General features: G+C 40.7%; 1 protein-coding gene across 8 annotated transcripts in view; it reads right to left on the reverse strand.

Annotated features, from left to right (window-relative positions):
• Positions 1-19824, reverse strand: part of AFF1 (ALF transcription elongation factor 1) — a 174381-nt gene that overhangs the window by 23872 nt on the left and 130685 nt on the right. For all 8 annotated transcript variants that reach the window (XM_044766291.2, XM_070505392.1, XM_044766292.2 and 5 more), the window contains 4 exons: positions 17431-17482; positions 7563-7617; positions 7402-7439; positions 5204-5360 (listed from right to left, as the gene is read on the reverse strand). In XM_044766291.2, the coding sequence (XP_044622226.2) occupies positions 5204-5360; positions 7402-7439; positions 7563-7617; positions 17431-17482 (302 nt within the window). The remainder of the gene's footprint in view (positions 1-5203; positions 5361-7401; positions 7440-7562; positions 7618-17430; positions 17483-19824) is intronic.

A 19824-nucleotide genomic window follows, 5' to 3' on the forward strand; every position in this document is an offset into this window, starting at 1 on the left:
CTGATTATCTGTGGGAATAACTTGTCAAATAAACAGAAGTTCCTGACTTCTGTTATCTTAACTGTTTAAAGCTGTGTTGCTGACTGGCTGCACGCCACCATCTGTCTCCAAGTAGGCTACTATATCTGATCAACACAATGACAGCGATGGTTCCCTCTCCAAGTGCCACTATTATGTCTTGCACACAGTGGTACATGAGATATTTATTTGCGCATTCCTATGGGTGTATTACTATACCTATAGATTTCATGCCATATAGAAAAATATTAGTGTCTCATAGAGTAAGCAATGATTCTACTTTCTTAAAAGGCAGTATATCACTAGCGTGCTACGTGCTTTTAAGATCCATTCTGACAGGTGGTTTGCACGAATGACTAAATCTTATACACGATGCACCAGGAAGTTAATTGAAAGATATTCCACATGGGATTTAAGTGATTAGATTATGGGTAAGGAAATCACTCCAGTAGATGGATGTTTTACAGGGAAGATTGCTAATAATTTCCCCAAGTGGAATATCCCAAATAATTCAACTCTATAAAAACATGCAAACTTAGTACATGCAAGACACATGGATAGAACATAAAGGCTTTTTGGCCAGGAAAAGCTTAGGTAATAAAACGATCAGGTAGGTAGTTTGGGCTTAGTGAGATTGTAACAGAACAGAACTAAGAGGAACTTTAAGGAAGCAGGTAGGATCATACTTCAGCCAGAAAGAGAGCTGCAGAATTCAGTTTGTTCTGCTTACCCCATATTACACTTAAGAGAACATATCTCCTTTACAGGTCGCTTCACTTAGATCAACCCCATACCCAAGCTCTCATTCGAATTTCAAAGCAGGGAGCGAGGGAAGAAGGAAACCAGTCTTAGTGCCAGGCATTTTGTGAGAGGTAATCTAAACCTGTATTCAATGTTCTCAAGAGACAGTATGATTGTCACGGGTAGAGAAAAGATTAGCACGCAATACCTACTTGTCAAACATTATTTCCTGCAAAGACTTGAGGGTATGGTAATACTAGTGGTTAACTGATCGGGGACAAGGCATGTATCACTTGCCAACCACCTCAGGAACCAAACCCTTCAAAAAACCCTTTCCTGAGAAAGGTATGGATACCACTCACCAGGGCCGTGTTTACAACTGACCTTCCATCACTGACATGCTCCATAGAAGAGTATGTACGCAGGAACCAAAAAGGAAAGTCATTCCTGGTATAAAGAACATCTATATCCCCCACCCCCCCGGCCCCAAACAGGGCAGTATAAGATACATTTAGTAGTCCCTAAAGGAATGCCCTGGTTACAGAAATAAAACACATTTTCTTCCACTGCGGTCCTAAAAATGTACAGAAGGGAGGTGTACGGCCCCATTGCAGGGTGTTGAGTTGGTGTGCCCAGACAAGGGGAGAGGGCAAGGGCAATCCTTCTTGTATACCCACCGTAAAGACATAAAATGGATAAAATTCTTTTAAGGTCAGATATTATTTGGGTGTTGGGATGGGGGAAACTTTTACATAAAAGGTTGCTTAAAAAGAGACTTTAGAATGAGTTGTAAGAGTGTAGGTGCTGCAGGGGATCAAGGTTTGGACTTTCATTTCTTCCTCTGCCTTCCCTCTGCCCCGCCCCCAGCCTCCCAGTGCTGGTGCAAACCAAACACTGCACATTGCAAGTGAAAAAATGATTAATTTTCATTACGTGTTTTAATAAAGGTTCGACCAAATGTCCCTTTAAGCCTTTCCTAACTTCTCAAATTGGTAAAAGTTCATGTATTTTAAAATCAATTATGATTTTGAATAAAAAGTTTTGAGTTATGCATAATATGCCTACTTTTTTAGTAAAACATCATAGCTGTGAAAGATGAGTCCAAAAAGAAATTAAAAGAAAAAAAGAAGAAAGGAGAGAAGTAGCATGGTGTAGTAGGAAAAAAAGGTCTCTGAGTTAAATGGCTTTGGGTTTGAATATCAGGGCTGCTCTTTCCTTCCAGGTGAAAAGAAAGCTACTGCAAGGGTTCAGAACAGGCCTGCCCGAGATGTCCACTTTGGCACGTGGGGTATTTTGAGCTTAAGACCCTGCAGGCTCAAGATACAATTTTACCTGTCCCTTAAAGAATTTAAATTGGAGGCTTTGTCCATAATAAGAGTTTTTACCAGAAATACATTTTTATGGCCTGTCTGTGTGGCAGGGCAAACCTCTAATTACTGAACCTCTGCTCTTCTTAATGTCCTGTCAGTTACCCTCCTCCCCTCTGAAGCCTCAGGCTCCTATGTCATTCTTTAGCTCAAGGTGGCATATATACCTCATTTTACCTTTTTATCTCTGACTCTCTCACGTGTATGGGGCTCCTGTACATAGCAATTAAATTTGCTTTTCTCCTGTTAATCTGTCTCATGTCAATTTAATTCTTTGAGCAGCCAGAAGAACCTAAAGGGTAAAGGAAACTTTCCTCCTCCCCCACGGTTGGCATAGCCAGCAGGATAAACTTGCCTGGCTGGACTCTGCTCCCTCCGAGGCCGCTGCAGCTGAGAGATCCTGGGACATGTGACAAGCACTGGCAGAAGGTAAGAGTTCTTGCCGTCCCAGGCTCCCAGATCTCTGCCTGCTGCAGCGTCTACTGGGAGGGAGGGTGGTAAGCTATTTAATTCTTCGACCAGCCAGAGGGACCTAGAACAGTAGAGAAAAACTTCTTCCTCTCTCACGCTACCAACCGTCTAGGGTTGATGGAAGGTTAAATTAAATAATTTATGAAAAAGCACCAAGAGCCTAACAGGCAGTCAACCAAGGAAGTTTACTACCAAAGAATTGGCCAATGAATACATTAGAAAACTAAGCAGATTCCTGAATAACTGAGAATAGAATCATGTTTTTCTGAACTTCACTTAAGCAGTAAAATGGTGATGTGTCTCCCATGTTTTGAAAAGCTGAGATTCACATTTGGATCCACACTATAAAGCAGACACTGAAAGCGGCTTTTCCCCAAGTTTACCACCAGCCCATTGGCATGCATATAACTTTTCAGATCTCGTAAGATCACTGGACTACTTCATCAGATGAATTCAAAATGGAGCCATAAAGAGCAAATTTCTCAGCATTAAAAATCTAACAAAGAAAAGGGTGAGAAAATTAAAATGGCCTATTACGGAATTGATGTTACTCTCAACACACAAAGGAAATTTATAATAACACAAGTATTTATTTTATTTTTATTTTTAAATGTTTTCCATGTCTAATGTTTTTTTTTATTTTTATTTTTTTAAAGATTTTTTTTTTTTATTTTTCCTTTTTCTCCCAAAGCCCCCTGGTACATAGTTGTGTCTTTCTAGTTGTGGGTCATTCTAGTTGTGGCATGTGGGACGCTGCCTCAGCATGGCCTGATGAGCGGTGCCATGTCCGCACCCAGGATTCGAACTGGCGAAACCCTGGGCTGCCCAAGCAGAGCACTCGAACTTAACCACTCGGCCATGGGGCCAGCCCCAGTATTTATTTTAAAAGTAAAGAAAAGTAGTTAAACACCTTGGGGAAAGTTAAAGGTTTAAAATATAGGAAAACATAAAATATTTCTGGGGAAGTCAAGCCTCAGTACATGACATACAAACCACACCCAAGTCTAGATTTGCACATCAACACAAATGTACAAATATAAGCCTATTTAGTAAGCCAATTTAAAAAAATTAAGTAAGATGGGAACATTTTTCATCTAAGAGTCTCTAAATCTATTACAGTAACCTCTTGAGCAACAAGATATAACTGTTTCATTAATATAAACAGCAGATTAAATTTTTCTTTGAAGTTTCAATTATCCAGCCAAATCTGTGTTAAGTTTTATTTGAACTGAATTTTAATATTTAATTGAATTATCTTCCTTGTATCAGTAACCAAACAAGCATGCAGATTTTTCTTATTGAATAGGGCGAGACATAAAGCAAAGATCTTAGTAACACAGTGAATAATCACACAACTTGTCTGCAGAGCATACTCAATATCCTTTTCCCTGAGGCACAGAAAAATTATTTCAACAGCAATTAGCATCAGACAAGGAAAGAGAGCCCCCAGAAACACACAAGAGTAGTTTCTAAAATCTGAAAGGCACTGCAAGTGCAGTTAATGCGACCCATGTTTATTCACTCCAAAAAATACTTATTGAGCACTTAGTCTGGGCAAGACATAAATTCAGATCTAAGAGAAAAAATGGCAGGTATTTTCTCGGCCTCCCTTGCCCTCAGCCTTGGCTCTTAAGTCTCACTGCATGATCTCCAGATGGATTCAGTTAATGTTCTAGTACAACGGCCTTGCCTTCTAAACAGCAGGGACAAACACTGAAAAGTTTAATGCTTTCTTAATCAGAAAGCATCCTTTCTGGGGATTCCCATCTGAAATATGCAGAATAATTTTCTCTATACAAGCTGGTCCAGTTCAACAAAAGTGCCTTCCCTTTTCACTAAGAATCCTTCCCCAGCATAATTTTTACATTGCTACTCCAAGTTTTGAGGGCACCTGGCAACCTTGTTAGTTGTTGCTAAATCTCGTGTTCAACACTCCAGTAAATAGCATAAATCCTCTAGGTAAATTTAGTGCTTGGGATTTTCAGTCTCATCTATTTATCTTTGCACTATCTCCCAAGGGTGGTGACAGGCAAACACAATTATCCCTGTTTTACATGGGGCAGAGGGAGCAAGAAACAGCCCCGGCAAAACCATTTCACCTTCAATTTAATGCATGGCTTTTAGTGATTCAAAAATAGCACCTCATGACTTATTTCTAGTTCACGTTCCTGCCCTTTGCTAAATCAGGCTCTCTCCTTTTGATTTCCTTAATTCATGCATTCCTGAAATTTCAAAAAAATTCTCATTAATATTAAAACAGCAGCCTACTAACAACGAGTTTTCCTTTTCAAAAGAAGGGAAAAGAAAATGGTGTGCAAACATTCTTAATGAGTTGCTCTTCCAAATAAAACTAGCGACAACAAAGAAGAACCTATCGTTTTAAACAGGAGAGAGAAGACATCTCTCCCAAATGTCCACTGCCGAATGTTTGGTAAGGAAGAAGTAAACAGAAACAGCTGGCTCCACACAGCGGAGGAGCGGGGAGGCACTGACTGCTCCGAGGGCACAGCCACGCAAGCCCCACGGTCGGTGCTGGCCCAGCGCAGACTCAGCCCCGCGGCCAGGACGCTGCCAGCTTAGACTGCCTCCCGAAGGGGACACAGTACCTCAGGAGCCGGAGCTTCTAGGGGCTCGTTCTCTTCGCTGTCACTTGAGCTGCTCTCGCTCTCCGAGTCCGAGGAGCTGTCTGAGTCACTGGTGCTCTCTGACTCCGCACTACTGGAATGTGCTGAGGCCGAGGCTGCTGGAAGCGACTGTGGAGCACTGCAAAGCCAGGGAATCAGAAGTCACCACGCAAGGCAGATTTCTTCCCTCTCTACCCATTTCCCTCTTTGCCCATTTTTCTGCTACTCGAAAGGAAGGGCCTCAATATTAATATTACTAAAGTTCTACAACCTCTGGTTGAGAGAAAAGCCCACAGTGACTCAAAAAGCAGCAAACCCTCTTAAAACAGCTCAGCAGATAACCGCACAGAAGAGACGCCTGTGCAATTTTGCTTCTGAAGAACACTGCGAGCTACACAAAATTTAAGTTAGCTGCTGGGTGCTTTATTTCAGGGATTGGTGACCCACGGCCTGGGCTAGCTGCCTGTTTTCCTAAATAAAGTTTTATTGGAACACATCCACACCCACTACTTTATGTACATCTATGTCTGCTTTTCTACAACAGAAGAAGGGTTGAGTAGTTGTAACAAAGATTATATGGCCCACTAAGTCTAAAGTAAATTTACTTCCTGATCCTTTAAGTTTGCTGGCCTTTGTTATACATTAACCCAAAGAAGTTAATTTATAAAAGAACGGCCAACACCCTCTATCCTCTAGATGAGAACTAACAGTACGGTAGCCAAAGACTACTGAATATTAAGGGTGTCCCTTTGGAAAGTGACCCCAAAGGCAATCCACTCGCACTTCTTAGGCAGAATTATAAAAGGGGCCATTCTTTACAAGTGGCTTAGGATCATCCCCAAATATCAGCTGAAGGAGAGATTAGCTACTGTGAGTTTTAAGAAAAGGATAATAACTCCAGGTCAGTGAGAAAACACATCCTGATCACACTGCTGGACCCATACAGAATTTCAAAGGACGTCTTAAAACTTTGCCCTACATAGTATTAGCCAAAACAGTAAATCAGTGACTATAATCTTGAAAGTTCACCAAATCTACCTAAAATATTTTCAAAATAATAAATTTAATAAAATTATCACTACATTAGAATAAGTAAAATAACAAAAATAGATAACAAAAGCACTAGTTCAAGTAATTTTAAAACACTACTACAATATAATTTCCTCATATAAAATGCTGTGTCGAGATTATGATCCTTTTCACTGGTAGCCCAAGAGCTTAAGCCAATGATGATCAGAAGGAGATACACTTTCAATGTTATTCCTGCCTCTAATTTATCCCCACCTTGTTTTTTCTTTTTTCTTTTCCTCCACTTTTAAGTTAGGCTGCATTGTCATATTTTGTGAGTTGTTATCAGCCAATAGAAATTACTGAAATGGGATATAAATAAATAAGCAGAGCTTGTGAATCCATAGATCTCACATAATTACATGATCTTTCTCCACATTAACTACAACATCACCTCTATGAAAGGCAGGATTTTATTGCTGAGCTTGTCTCAGAATGGATGACCACACCTCCAGGGAGGAAAACAGCCACAGTGTAATTTAACTCTTTGTCCATGGAGGGCAGGCACTGGCATATTAAATCACTAAATTCAGCACCAGAAGAAAATATTATAAAGGTAGCTCAGATAGTTCCTATTTCCAAAAATTAAAGCATCACACTTTCTAAAATATGGTTAGCTGTTTACAAAGTAAAATCAGTGCCATTTCCCATCACACTAAAATGTATTGCAGGTCATTTTTTAAAGCAGCTGGAACAAATAGAAAATTCATATAACTAAGAAACGGGCACTACGGGAAACAATTTCTAGAAGTAATTCAGCTTTATAGTACTTGTCACTTTCATAAAAACATTGGGCTCTTCAGTATAACTTTTTCAAATACTGGTTACATAATATCGTTGAAAGTGATTTAAGCTTCTTTTTAAATGCACAGATTTTAAACCTACCACCTGAGGACTTAGGTGGGTGCAGGGACTCGTTCTCTTACGTAGAGTTAACAACCTCTTTACGGCTGATTGAAGCTTCCAAAATATTAAAACAGGTACTTCCTTTTAACTGTGATCCTCCAGCTCCATGAAGAAGCTATGAAAGCACTAAATAAGGCTGTATTTTTCCCACTCGTTAAAAAAGAGCAAACGTTTTGCACAGACAGGGAGAACCCCGCACACGGTACCTTGGAGGTGCAGAGGTGGAAGGAGGCTTCTCTGGGGTCTAGGCATTCACAGTAAGGGAAGGAGGACCAGGAAAGAACAAACAACAGGTTAGGATCAGCAGCTCAGAAACGTTAGACGGATTTAAAAGGCTTCCCGGTATTATGAGGTGGACAAAACTTACTTGTTCGCCGTCACTGTCCTCACTGTCACTGAGCTGAAGGTCATCTTCGAGCATGCTGGAAGGGGCAGGGACAGAGACGGTGTAGAACTTAAAATAATTCCTAATAACCTCTTTTAGCATATAAATAAAAAATATGCTTAAAGATACAACAGAGGGATGAGATAGGTACAAGTTTTATTTATTTATCAAATGCTTTATTTTCCTAGAAATGTAAGTTTTACCATTACAGCACAGAAACTAGTTCAGTCCAACCTCCTTACCATCTCAAAACTGTATCTTTCACACATTCTAAGCACTAAAAGCAGAACCACCATGAGAGAGGGGTTTGTTACCCACCCCGAGACTAAAGTTCTTAGGTGCACACAAACAAAACACCACCAACAACAACAACAGAGAGACAGACAGAGAGAAAATATACACAATACACTCAAATTATTTTCTTCTATAGTCTCTAACAACTAGAATAAATGATTAACCATTAAATGAATTAATATTGGGTGAATGAATATTTGTAAAGTGCTTGAAACAGTGCCAGGCTCTTAAAAAGTGCTCTTTATGAATTAAATACATAGTGAGATGTATGAAGCTATCAAGGCATCTGTCACCAACTAGTGCAAACAGTTATCTTACAGTTTTGTCCAAGGGACATTATTAATACTGAACTTTATTTTTCACACACAAAAATATTGTTTTGTCTGCCTGACAACTAATCAGTGGAAAGAGTAGTAATACAAATGATATTGCGTCTAGAAAATGTTTAACCTTACTGTTATCATTCTGGTGAAAATAAAAACTCAGTTTACCTCCTCAAAGTTATATATTAACATTCATCTCTAGGCATTCTCATTTATGATGAACCTAAATATTAAAAGCAAACATTTCCCAATCTGTACATGTTTACTAAACTCTCAGCCCCTTCCCATCTCCTCCCCTTTACCTTCTTCCGTGGAGATACCTAAACATCTAAGGACTAAATCAGTAATTGATCCCTCCCACTTCCCCCCAAAATTATGAGGAAATGTTATAAGAGAAAAGAAAAAAAATCTGCTTGAGTATTATTGATGCTCCAAAAAGCAAATTATATTAGAGGTTACAATCCTTCAGTATTTCTAAAAATGCCTCTTCAATAATCTACCAACAATTTTTACTGCAAACTCACTACCTGCCATTGAAGTAAGCAAACATGATTATTTTGGGAATCCTTTGTAAAATCACTGTATTTCCTAAAGAAAATAAATGATGAAACTTAGCTCTTTCATAATTACTGTGTACATGCAACGTTGTAATTCTGCCAAGGAACTATTTTCACCAACAAATGTACTAAAAACATCCTGTGATAAGTTTCTAAAAAATACAAAAACTGAAAGCTACTTGTAAATGCAGATCTTGCTCAATATTTACCTAATGGAAGCTGAATTCATATTTTAGCAAGGCTAGAAAGCACAGCCTTCCGATGTAGGACTTGGAAGTAGCAATCATAATGGTGTACAAGAAAAAGTCACTCAACAGGTTTACTGCTAAATGGTGCCTTGGCTGGGGTACACACAAGCAAAAGATAAAAGATTTATCTTTGGACTAAATGTTAGGTATAACAAAACCAGAAAAAAATCTGGCAAAGCGTATTCAATACTAACCAACAACAACAAAACCACAGTAAATGGAGCTCTTTGTTTCTTAGTCTTTGGATTTGCTTTGTATAAAATTGATCTGCTGTCATTTCCTGAAACATCAATGATCATGTAATCCAACCAGGCTTCCTGTTGCAAGCAGAGGACCAAATACCCTGTAGGTTGTTTGCCTAGCTACTGAAGGCCTAGCTTCCATGAATATCCTCTCCTAAACTAAGTCGGAAAGTATATGTTCTAACTGATAGCTCTACTTGCTCTTAGGGAAGAAACAGGGACCTTAAAAACGCTGTCCCAGATTCTGAAAATTTTCCCTTCAGAGAGTTAGGTAGCAATAACAAAATAAGCCTATAAGTACAAAACTTATTCAGGACCTAAAGAATTGAGGGACAGTGACCTCTGAAGGAAGATTACTAAAGATATTTCCAAAGAAACACTCACTCAAAAAGAAAAGATGCACCAATAGGGTCAAGCAAAATCTATCACTTATGTAGGATGTCCTAGGGACTCATACATGGTTATTTCATTTAATCAAAATTCATGGGTATATTTTATGTGACATAAGAACCAGCAGACATAGTGTATTGTCTGTTTGCCAATCTAGCCAATAGTAACTACAGAATCTTCCAGAAACCATGGTTCATTTTATCAGCAGAGATGGGTAGCTCAACAGAAAACAGCATGCTATTAGTGGGGGAAAGAAAGATATCTTCTGAAGTTTTTGATAACATGTATTATAGCTCTCTTAAGAGAAAAAATTACTTAAAAACCATAACTAAGTTTTGCTTATATAGAAAATTAATCACAAATGCCACTGTGATTAAAAAAGAATCTATATAGTTGGGAAAAATGTAACCTGACGACAGGTAAAGGTTTTTTTAGAGAGAAGGGAAAAAACTGTACAAGAATCAGCTGCTAAAATCCCCTACTTGTCCCACAATTATAGTTGAGGCCAAGCACATTACTACACCATACTATGCTACACTCTACGTATTGTATGTGGAAGAACGGGTCCTTGAAGGTGAAGAGGGGCAAAGTTAACTACAGCACATCTGGGTGAGCACCTCTGCACCCACTAAAAGAGAAGGCAATCTCTTAGACCCAGCCTCATTCACACCAATAAAATCCAGGTCAAGAGAACATAAGGCCCAAAGGACAAGGTCAACTGTAAGCTGTTCTGGGGCAGGATCAAGTCATTTTCACCTTCCTATCTTCTGTATCAAGAACTTGCCAGGTACCCTAAAAAGCTGGCTGAATGAACAGTACTCTTTTGCTGAGTCAGTGACAGTACCACAGAGCTGTGCCCACTGTGAGATCAGAATTTCACAGGCACTGTCTTTGCTCACAACCCTGCAAGCTGCCTCGGATCATCCCCTCACGTTTCAAGGAGGAGGAAGTGGGCTCAACACGACCACCTCACTTGCCTAAGATCATGGAGCTGGTGCGTGCTGAAGCTGGGACACAAAAGCCATTCCACCTGATACAGTGCCCTCGCTCTGCCCACACAATGGTTACAAAACCTAACTGACGGAATCTATGTTCCGGAATCCACTGACGCAGACTTTGATTTAAAAGAAAATAATAACTATCCTGTTGGAATAAAATGGAACATACTATTTTTCCCTTATAAAAATAAATGAATTTTAAACCTTCTATACTTCGTGAACTGGTCAAATAACTCGTTTCATTTCCAAACGCCAAGGCAAACGAGTTATTTCAAAGCATATGGCACCATATGGCCTACCTTGGCACTGTTCAAAAGCAGCCAAACGCTCAGGTAAAGCAACACTTTGAACTACCATGTAGGTTTAACCACATTTTACGTTATTGGTTGGCAAACTTTTTACTTAAAGGTTACAAACAATCCTCAAACCCCTTTGTAGAAATGCTTTCTTCAGGCAGCTGTCCTGCAAAGCTTAAAGAGCCGATCGAGTACACGTTCCGGCAGGCACGCCTCAGTGACTCAGAGTCCAATTGTCACTGTGTGAAGACACACAAGACAAGCCTTTATTCCTTTTCCATGCCTTTGAACTGGGCTTGCCCAAAGCTTTCACTGCCAATATCCTGTAACATCTCAATTCAGAACCCCAAAACTATTTAAATACACTGATATCTTGACTTAATGTTTCCTACAATCAGGCCATATGTTTTATTTGGGAAAAAGCAAGTAGAGGCAAGCTCACAGTAATTATTTGCAATTAATAAGTCACAACCCTGGTATTAGGTGTCTTTAAAATGGCAAGTAAAGGAATACTTTTAAGAAACCACTAATGAGCATGTGAGAATGTGTAAACCTGCACAATCTGACAAACTTAACACTGATTTGGGGGCAGAATAGGCGATGGGGTGCAGGGAAAAAGAAAGAGGTCGGGCTCCAAAACAGAAAAATAAGTCTCCAAATTTAAATTAAATCAGCTTTGACTACTTTTTTGATAAAGAGCAAAAATAAGGACTGCAAAACCTTTGTAAGAGATGGTGAGAGGTTACAAATCATTGAAGAGGGCTCCACATGCAACAAATGAGAAAATGAAAAAGCAGACGGTAAGTAGTTGTGACACAACAAACAGTCGCCCCTCAGTATCTGCAGATGCTCAAGTACTTTCTATAAAATGGTGTAGTATCCACATATACCCTATGCACATCCTCCCCTATACTTTAAATCATCTCTAGGTTACTCATGACACCTAATACAACGTAAATACTATGTAAATAATTGCTATACTGTATTGTTTAGGGAATAAAGAAGAAGTCTGTACAGGTTCAGTACAGATGCAACCATCATAGGCCCTTCAGTGCCTGGTTGGCTGAATGCCAGGATATGGAACCCGCGGATGCGGAGGGCCGACTGCATAAGGGGAACTCTCCAAATGGTGAGGCAGTTGGCATGAATTCAAATTCACGAAGAGGCCGTCTACAGGAGACCACAGACTAACACAGCAGAGGGGAAAGTGACTCAATACATAATTTACTGTAGTAAGCGAGCTTCCGGGTGATAAGGTACACATTGTTGCCAGAGGCAGAAAAGACTATTTCAACTCCACGGATGAAGTGAAGATATTTGAGGTCAAATAAAGACTTGAGAAAAACCACAAGAGTATATAAGTGAGGGAAAATTTGAAGTTAAGAAATAAGATTAAATCGTATGACAGATATATAACTAGTGCAAGAGTGACATATTGGACACTAGAAACAAAATCTAGAAAAATTGCTGAAAATCATGTCTATCAAATATTGCTTATAGGTATTTAATCACGCTTATGTGTAATCTTTTTCCTTCCCCATCTATTCTGAGTGCCTACTTTATATGCCAGGCTCTGCTCTAGACTCTATGGATACAAGTAAGCAGAGAGAAATCCCTGCTCTTGCGCACTTATAGTCTAGAGGAGGGACACAACTCAAATATATATTTTCTCAAGGGGTAGGAAGCCTATGGGGGCAGGGGGAGAGCAAGTGAGCGTGCCAGTGAGTAAATTCTTGTAGAAGTAGGCCACATCTTGTTGGTTTAATAAGGCTAACAGATTCTTAGCAAATTAAAACATCTCTTATTTGATCTTTTAATCCATGTCTAAATTAGTCTAGGGTCACTTATTTTAATCAGTCATGATTAAAAGTGAGACTTAAAAGGACCCTTAAGGGTTCCCTTAGAACCATGTATTGCATATGCAAATGAACTACTTCAAAGCAGACACTTCCAATAAGAATTACTCCCTGATGTTTTCAACAGCCTTCAGAGCCTGCAGCATAATCAAGCCCCTTTAAAGGTGGCAAGCACTCTCTGCCTCCAGATCAAATGTCACCTCCTCTGGGAGACCTTTCCTGACCTCCCTCCCAGAAGTATCACCACCCCCCAAAAAGCTCCTCCTGCAAGCCTGTCACCATCACATCACCTAGCTCCTATTACATGCCACCTGCATTTAGTTACAAGAAGTGGAAGACAAGAATTTTGTCTTACTAGCCACTGCTTCCCCAAGTACCTAAAGCAGTACCAGGCACACAGCAGGTGTTCAGTAATTATGCACTAAACGGGTGAATGGAGGCAAGTTTTGGAAATATCTCCAAGTCACCTGGAGCCAAGCCCAGAGAATATTATATACTTGGGGTCAAAAGCATGTTAAGGAATGATGAAAGTGATTTTTCTTTTGTAGAACATAAACTCATTACTTAACACTTACCTATTATAAATAGGCACTTGATAAATCTATTCTTCTTGTCCATTGTATTTGACCTTTAGTCTAAGACCATGTGTGGTAGCATATATTATCCTAAAGGGGTACACCCAAAGTAGTTCAAGTCATGGCTATATCATTTGAGAAAGTATAGCTCTAGGGTGAATACAGTCATGTTTCACATAACGACATTTTTGGTCAACAATGGACCGCATATACAATGACGGTCCCATAAGATTAGTACCATATAGCCTAGGTGTGTAGTAGGCTATACCATCTAGGTTTGTGTAAGTACACTCTATGATGTTTGCACAACGACAAAATCGCCTAATGACGCATCTCTCAGAATATATCCCCATTGTTAAGCAACACATGACTGTACTTTGAAGAGGACAATCCTCCAGCGCCTTTGCAGTATTTTTATAATTATTTAAAATACGCTTCATTTTATAGTCTCAGCAGAATATCCCCTCAACATTACCAAGTTTCCAGCATGAACTTGTATACAATGTTAGGTCAAATATTACCTTGTGTGAGATCCTAGAACGCCGTCTACTAAAGCTAGAAGTCCAAGAGCTAAACTGACTACTCCAAGAGACTAGAATTCTACCATGAGCTAGTCGTAGCACACTGCAGACGAGGAAAAGAGCTGAGTCCACATTTGGGAGGTTCAAAATTTTCTAAATAATAGTTTAATGTGCCCTACTGGCTATAATTCTGAAATAAGCAGATTTTTTAAAAAGTTGCACAGATTGATTCTTCCTGTTCGCTTTCACTTAAGAGAAATTCTTCAATATTCAGTCTTAAAAATTCTCATTTCTCCATAGCATGGTTAACACGAACTCACTTTAAAAAAAGAGCTACACTCCTTATTCTCTTTCATTTTACACCTCTATCTTTTCTCCTGCAAAAAAAAAAAAACAACACTACTTCCTAATATATCTAGGCTACTAAAATAATTATGAACACCAATAAACCTGGATTCTCAGTCGCTTGATTAGATAAGTTGGGAGTGAAAATAAAGTGCATCCTTTTCCAGGAACACCTGGTATTGAGTACTGAGAATTATTATTAAGAATCAGATCTCCGTTTACAGTCTGTGATGCTGAAGGTTTAATGCAGACCCACCAATGTGTGACTGCCGGCACAAATGCCTGCTCCTTGTTTTCTGGAGAGCTGAAGAACTGTGAACTTCTTAGGCTAAATATAACTTACGTGAACTGGTACAAGTAAGCCACTTCTTCAGACTTAATTCTTGGACGTTTCAGCTGACCCATGTCCTGATGTGATGATGTTAAACCACAATAAACTGAGAGAATGGGTCTCCCTTACTTCTTTACAAGATATTTAACAATCAAGACTGTCTGGAGTAAAAGATGAAAACTTAGGCTCATTTAAAAACATATCAGACTCTTCCCAGCCTTTATTAACTGTGCACCATTCCTTCTCGTCACACTTGTGGGACGATCCCAATCCCAGCCTTCCCGTCCAGATATTTCCCTCACTTCAAAAGAAATTTTCCACAGAAGCAATCGACTTTTCAAAGTGCTATAATGGCTAATTTCTGACTCTTAGTCTAAATAGGTACTGACAATTGCTGAGGCAAAAACAAGAAAAATAAAGGAGGGCATCTTTCAGCAAAAACTTGGCAATTTGTGGGTAGGGAGTGGGAGGGGAGAAAGTTAGCCACAATGATACCTATCAACTACTTTTCAGTTTCTAAAACATTAACACATTACCCCTTTTGAGTGGCTGACGAAAGCCCTGATACCAGTGAACTATCTGGCTGCACGGAAAGGGAACTGTACACAATTATATAAAGGATATCATAACTGGATAGAAAAAGGAAATACTTTATACTTGGCCCTAAGAACTCAATAGATCTAAGCCTTGGAAAAGAAGAGGATTCCAAAGCCAGGAGCCCTTAAACCAACATGCCCTCCCCTAAACTTAAGGGCAAATAGCACTGACAGCCTAGCTATTCGCTTGCCTGCAGAGCTTGGCAGAAGGAATTCGTCATTTGAGAACTAACTAGAGCTTCAACTAGAGAGATTACAAGTAATGGATTCAGCACATGTTTCTTTCACACCTACATCCTTCCATCATCTGGCTAACACCCCCTGCCCTAACTCTGGACGGACGTAAGGGTTAACACAGACCCTCCACAAGCTTATTCTCTAGTGCTTAGGCCCCGTCTTTTTTTCCTTTCATATCTGCTCCTCCACTTTTCTAAGGATTCCCAAGTACTAGTAGCTCTGAGAGAAAAAGCATTAAGACCTAGATTGATTTTTAAAACCAAAGTTACAAATGACCCTGTAACTAACAATTTTTTTCCCTGAGATTCAAAGTGTGTTAGCTATCTCCCTGGCACTCCGCATGCCACTCACATGGTTTAACTGCATGTCAAAGAACTCTAATGCTGACACCAGAGCAAAGTGACCCGCAAGCACTAAGAGATGTGCCACATGAAACTGGAAACAATGACTGCACTTCACAAATTAACTGGGACACTGCTTTCACCCAATCTCCATGTAAGGGATTCCTTTTTCCTGGAGGCGCATTTCATTTTGCACTTATCAACACCTACCTCTCAGGCCTAAATCAGACCCAGTTGCCTTTCTTCCTCTACCCACAGGCCCAGGGACACAGCCACCTCCGCCCACTCTGCTCCTCAGACAGCTCCTCCCTCTATGGTTATTAGGAAGGGGGATGCAAGCTCTTCAACTCCCCCTCCCTCGCTGCCCCCAAAGACATCGGCCAGGGCCCTTTCGGTCTGAAGGGCTTTATCACCACCCATTACAAAGAGCACAAGGTGTAACACCCTGGGGAAGTTACAGAGCTTCCACAGAGGCATTCCAGCTGCGGTCCTGGGATCTGTCGTTTCTATTCTCCATCAGCCATCAACTGGTTTAACAAACCTCCTCCTTCTTAAATGTAAGCTAAGTCAGTGACTCTAGACTGTCAGAATTCCGGAGTCACTCAAAGTTTTTTAGAAAAAGAGAAGGGAGAAAAGGAAAAAAAAGGCAGAAAAGAAAAAGGGATCACTGACATAAGGTTTACTTTTTTCTAAAAAGGAAAAGAAAAACAAGCAAAAATTCACCATCTGCCAGTCCCACAAATGACACAGACTTTTATTATGCACACACAAAAGTCCATCTTTCAAACTATAATAAACTTATCTTTTTAAAAACCTCTCATGACACTGTTCTTTTTTCTTGTTATTTTGCCACAGAGAAATGAAAGCTCACTGCGTGGAGGAGCTGCCGTGGGAAGCAGAGTGAACCCAGCCCCACAGTCAGTCGTGGAGACGACACAAAATAACCTCTCTGCCTCAGTTACACGGTCTGCAAAACAGTCAGTGCACAGCAATGCCCCATTCCAGACACATGGGATGAATATCGTGCCCAGAAAACAGCAGCAAGCTGGCGTCCCCAAGTCCTCCGGGACTAACAACTCCACGGTAGGACCTAGTTAGTTACTGGAGGAGAGAGAGGCCTCCTCACTCAGCCCTTAAAAACCACTTCTAGTTGTATGAAAGGAAATATTAGTTCAATACCATCAAGAAATGACAAATTGGGTTAAAATGCTGATTTAAAAATCTTTATTACGTAGTTTAAACTGTTCCAAAAACCCAAAATCTATCTGGACTGACTTGGCCTTAATAAAGAACAGCTGGGCAATAGGACTCATTCATTATTAAGTAAAACTAGGCCAAAAAAGTGGCAGAAAATCCTAAATTGTGCACATCCCCCAAAATTCGTTTCCAAAAACTAAAGTTATTTAAGACTAAAATTTATAAAGCTAAAACCTTCTATTTTCCACAGTTAATATGTAAATAATGGCTCGAATGCCTTTCTTTTGAGAAAACCCTTTAGCAAACTCTCCTATGGTGCCGAAACCCTCAACAGGAGAACTTAATCCAAACATAAATGTAGGTCATTTCTTCCCTTCACAGTGCAACAGTATTTTATGAACGTCATTACTTGAAAGCAAGGGGAAAAATCTGAGCACTAGATTTACATGGAAAATTACAATGTTATAACATAAGCTTTTAATAAACAAAAGCGTTTTACTTACGACGTTCCCTGCTGAGAATTAGTGTGGGTTTTTGAAGATGTATCATATTGTTCTGTGGAGGAGGGAAAAACGATCAGAGCAGCACAATGACATATTCATGAGACTGTTATAAATTTCCCTTTTTGCTGCCCCCCCATTTCATCTAAACACTGAGTAAACTTACACTCTGTCACCCAGAGTGCTCCACGGCACTTGGATAAGCTCACCACTATAAAATAACGTTTGTGTGACTCTAGAGAGAGGGCTGCTCAGAACTGACAAACGCTTCACAGACAGACACTCTTCCCGTGCCCCGTCCTTGATGTCGGTCAGTGGGGCTCCCCTGGACGCACCGGGACAGGGCTGCTATTACCCCCGGCTCGACTGTCCACCTATCTGGGATGTGTGAGCGCGCCCTTTCTACAGCCCCTGGCCTTGGGCGGCACCTGACCCTCCATTATTCAACACCCCCCCATTCATTTACTCAACAGCTGTTTATAGACTGCCTAGTAGATACCAGGATGTTCAAGGCATCAGACCCTGTCCTCGATGAGCTTACAGTTGACCGAGGGACATGAGACAGGTGTGCAAATATCTACAACCCTGGGCAGTGTGAGATAAGTATGCAAATCAATCCTACAAAATTAACTGTCCCAGGAACCTGGAGAATGGTCACTGTGTTGGTAATGACTAAAGGTAGCAAATTAGAAAAGGAACAAAATGAATTGCGTCACAAAGGATGGGTGAGATTTTGACAGAATAACTGCTGGCAGGAGGGAGAGGAGGTAGGGAAGGCCTTTACGCAGAAGAGACAATGTGAGCGAAGATACAGAAGCAGGAGGAGTTTAAATAGCACGTTTGGGAAGGGTAAGGCTCGGGTGCAGAGATGTGGTAGACAGCATGGAAGACAGGTGGAAATCAGACTGTAGAGGGCTCTGAATGGCAGAGTGGGAAGTTACGACTTTATTTTTTGGGCAATGAATATCACCAAAGGTCTAAACAGGGACACAACACAGCAATTCCTCAGAAAGATTAACCTGCTGGTGCTGCCTGGCATAACCCGGAGGCGATGAACCAGTTGGGAGGCTGCTGAATCTGTCATGGCATGAGGTCACAGGGACTGACAGCAGAACTCGAAGTGAAATGGAAACATGGGTGCCTGTCAGACAGGGGGAGTGATATTCCCCACGAATGGCATGTGGGGTCCCTCGAAGATCTGTAATTAATCACTTTATCCTCATGGTGGCAGCACCTCTTACATGATATTTTCAATTGCTTCCCCTTCGGGCTAGTCAGCTGGGGCCAGGACTACACATTAGAGGGACTGGTCACCCTTCTGGCCCCTCACAGGGACCCGAGACAGTCATCCTGACAGGCCCTGAGCTCCGCAAGGCTCTGGTTAAACTTAGGCAGCCATGCTTTTGCACATGTGGACATAAACACTGGGGCATACAAGCAAAATCCTTATACTTCATTCTCTACAGACTCGAAAAGCTTAAAATCACTTTTCAAGAAATTTGAATTCTCTTGCTGGGCACACTTTGAGAAACATATGTGAAACTCTACTTTTCCGAAAGCTCTAACTGCCCTCTTCATCCAACATGAAGCTAGACCCCACTAGGGTCCAAGCAGGCCCCACAAAGCCATATTCTCACAGAGATTCTCACAAGCTTCCCCAGAACACCAACAGACACAGCGGCAGCAGCATGAAAGACTCCAGGGTAAGCATCTGGTGAGCCGAGACCTAGAGGAGACCTTCCAGCATCCGAAGGAACTGGTCCACACTATTCCACAGGCCAAGACAGCCACCCATCCTTGGCCAAGAAAGTGCTTACCACTTCATCTTCGACTCTATTTTGCTAAAGGGAAATCTAACAGTTTAAAGGATTAAAGAGTCTTTCTGAATGAGGAGTTAGCAATCAGGCAAACCGTGAGTAACACAGTGGAAGGCATATGATCTGCATGACTGGCAGCCCAAGTAAATGGGGGAGTGGGGGGTGAGCAGGCAGTAAATGGGCACACAGCAGCCCTGTCCACAGCTGAGCTGGTGATCCACCTGCAGTCTTGTGTCACTCCACTTGTTATGTGTCTTCAGATAGGGTGCCAAGATGCTGAGAACAAAAGGATTTCCCAATCTCTCCAAGAAGCCATCAATTTCTGTTAATTTTACCTTGCTACTTATACAATACTGTGGGGCAAGATGGCCAGGTTTATTTCCCTACATTTGGGAGAAATTTAGTTACGAGTTCTTTGCAAGCTATTATTCAGTATCTCTAGAGCAGGAGATGGCAAACTTTTACTGTAAAGGTCAGTTAGTAAATATTCTAGGCTTTGCATACTATACCTTGCAGTGTAATAATAAATGAATGGGCATGGCTGTGTCCTAATAAAACCTTCTTTACAAAACTAGCTGCA

This window comes from Equus asinus, chromosome 3, assembly GCF_041296235.1.
Source record: "Equus asinus isolate D_3611 breed Donkey chromosome 3, EquAss-T2T_v2, whole genome shotgun sequence".
Taxonomy (NCBI): Eukaryota; Metazoa; Chordata; class Mammalia; order Perissodactyla; family Equidae; genus Equus; species Equus asinus.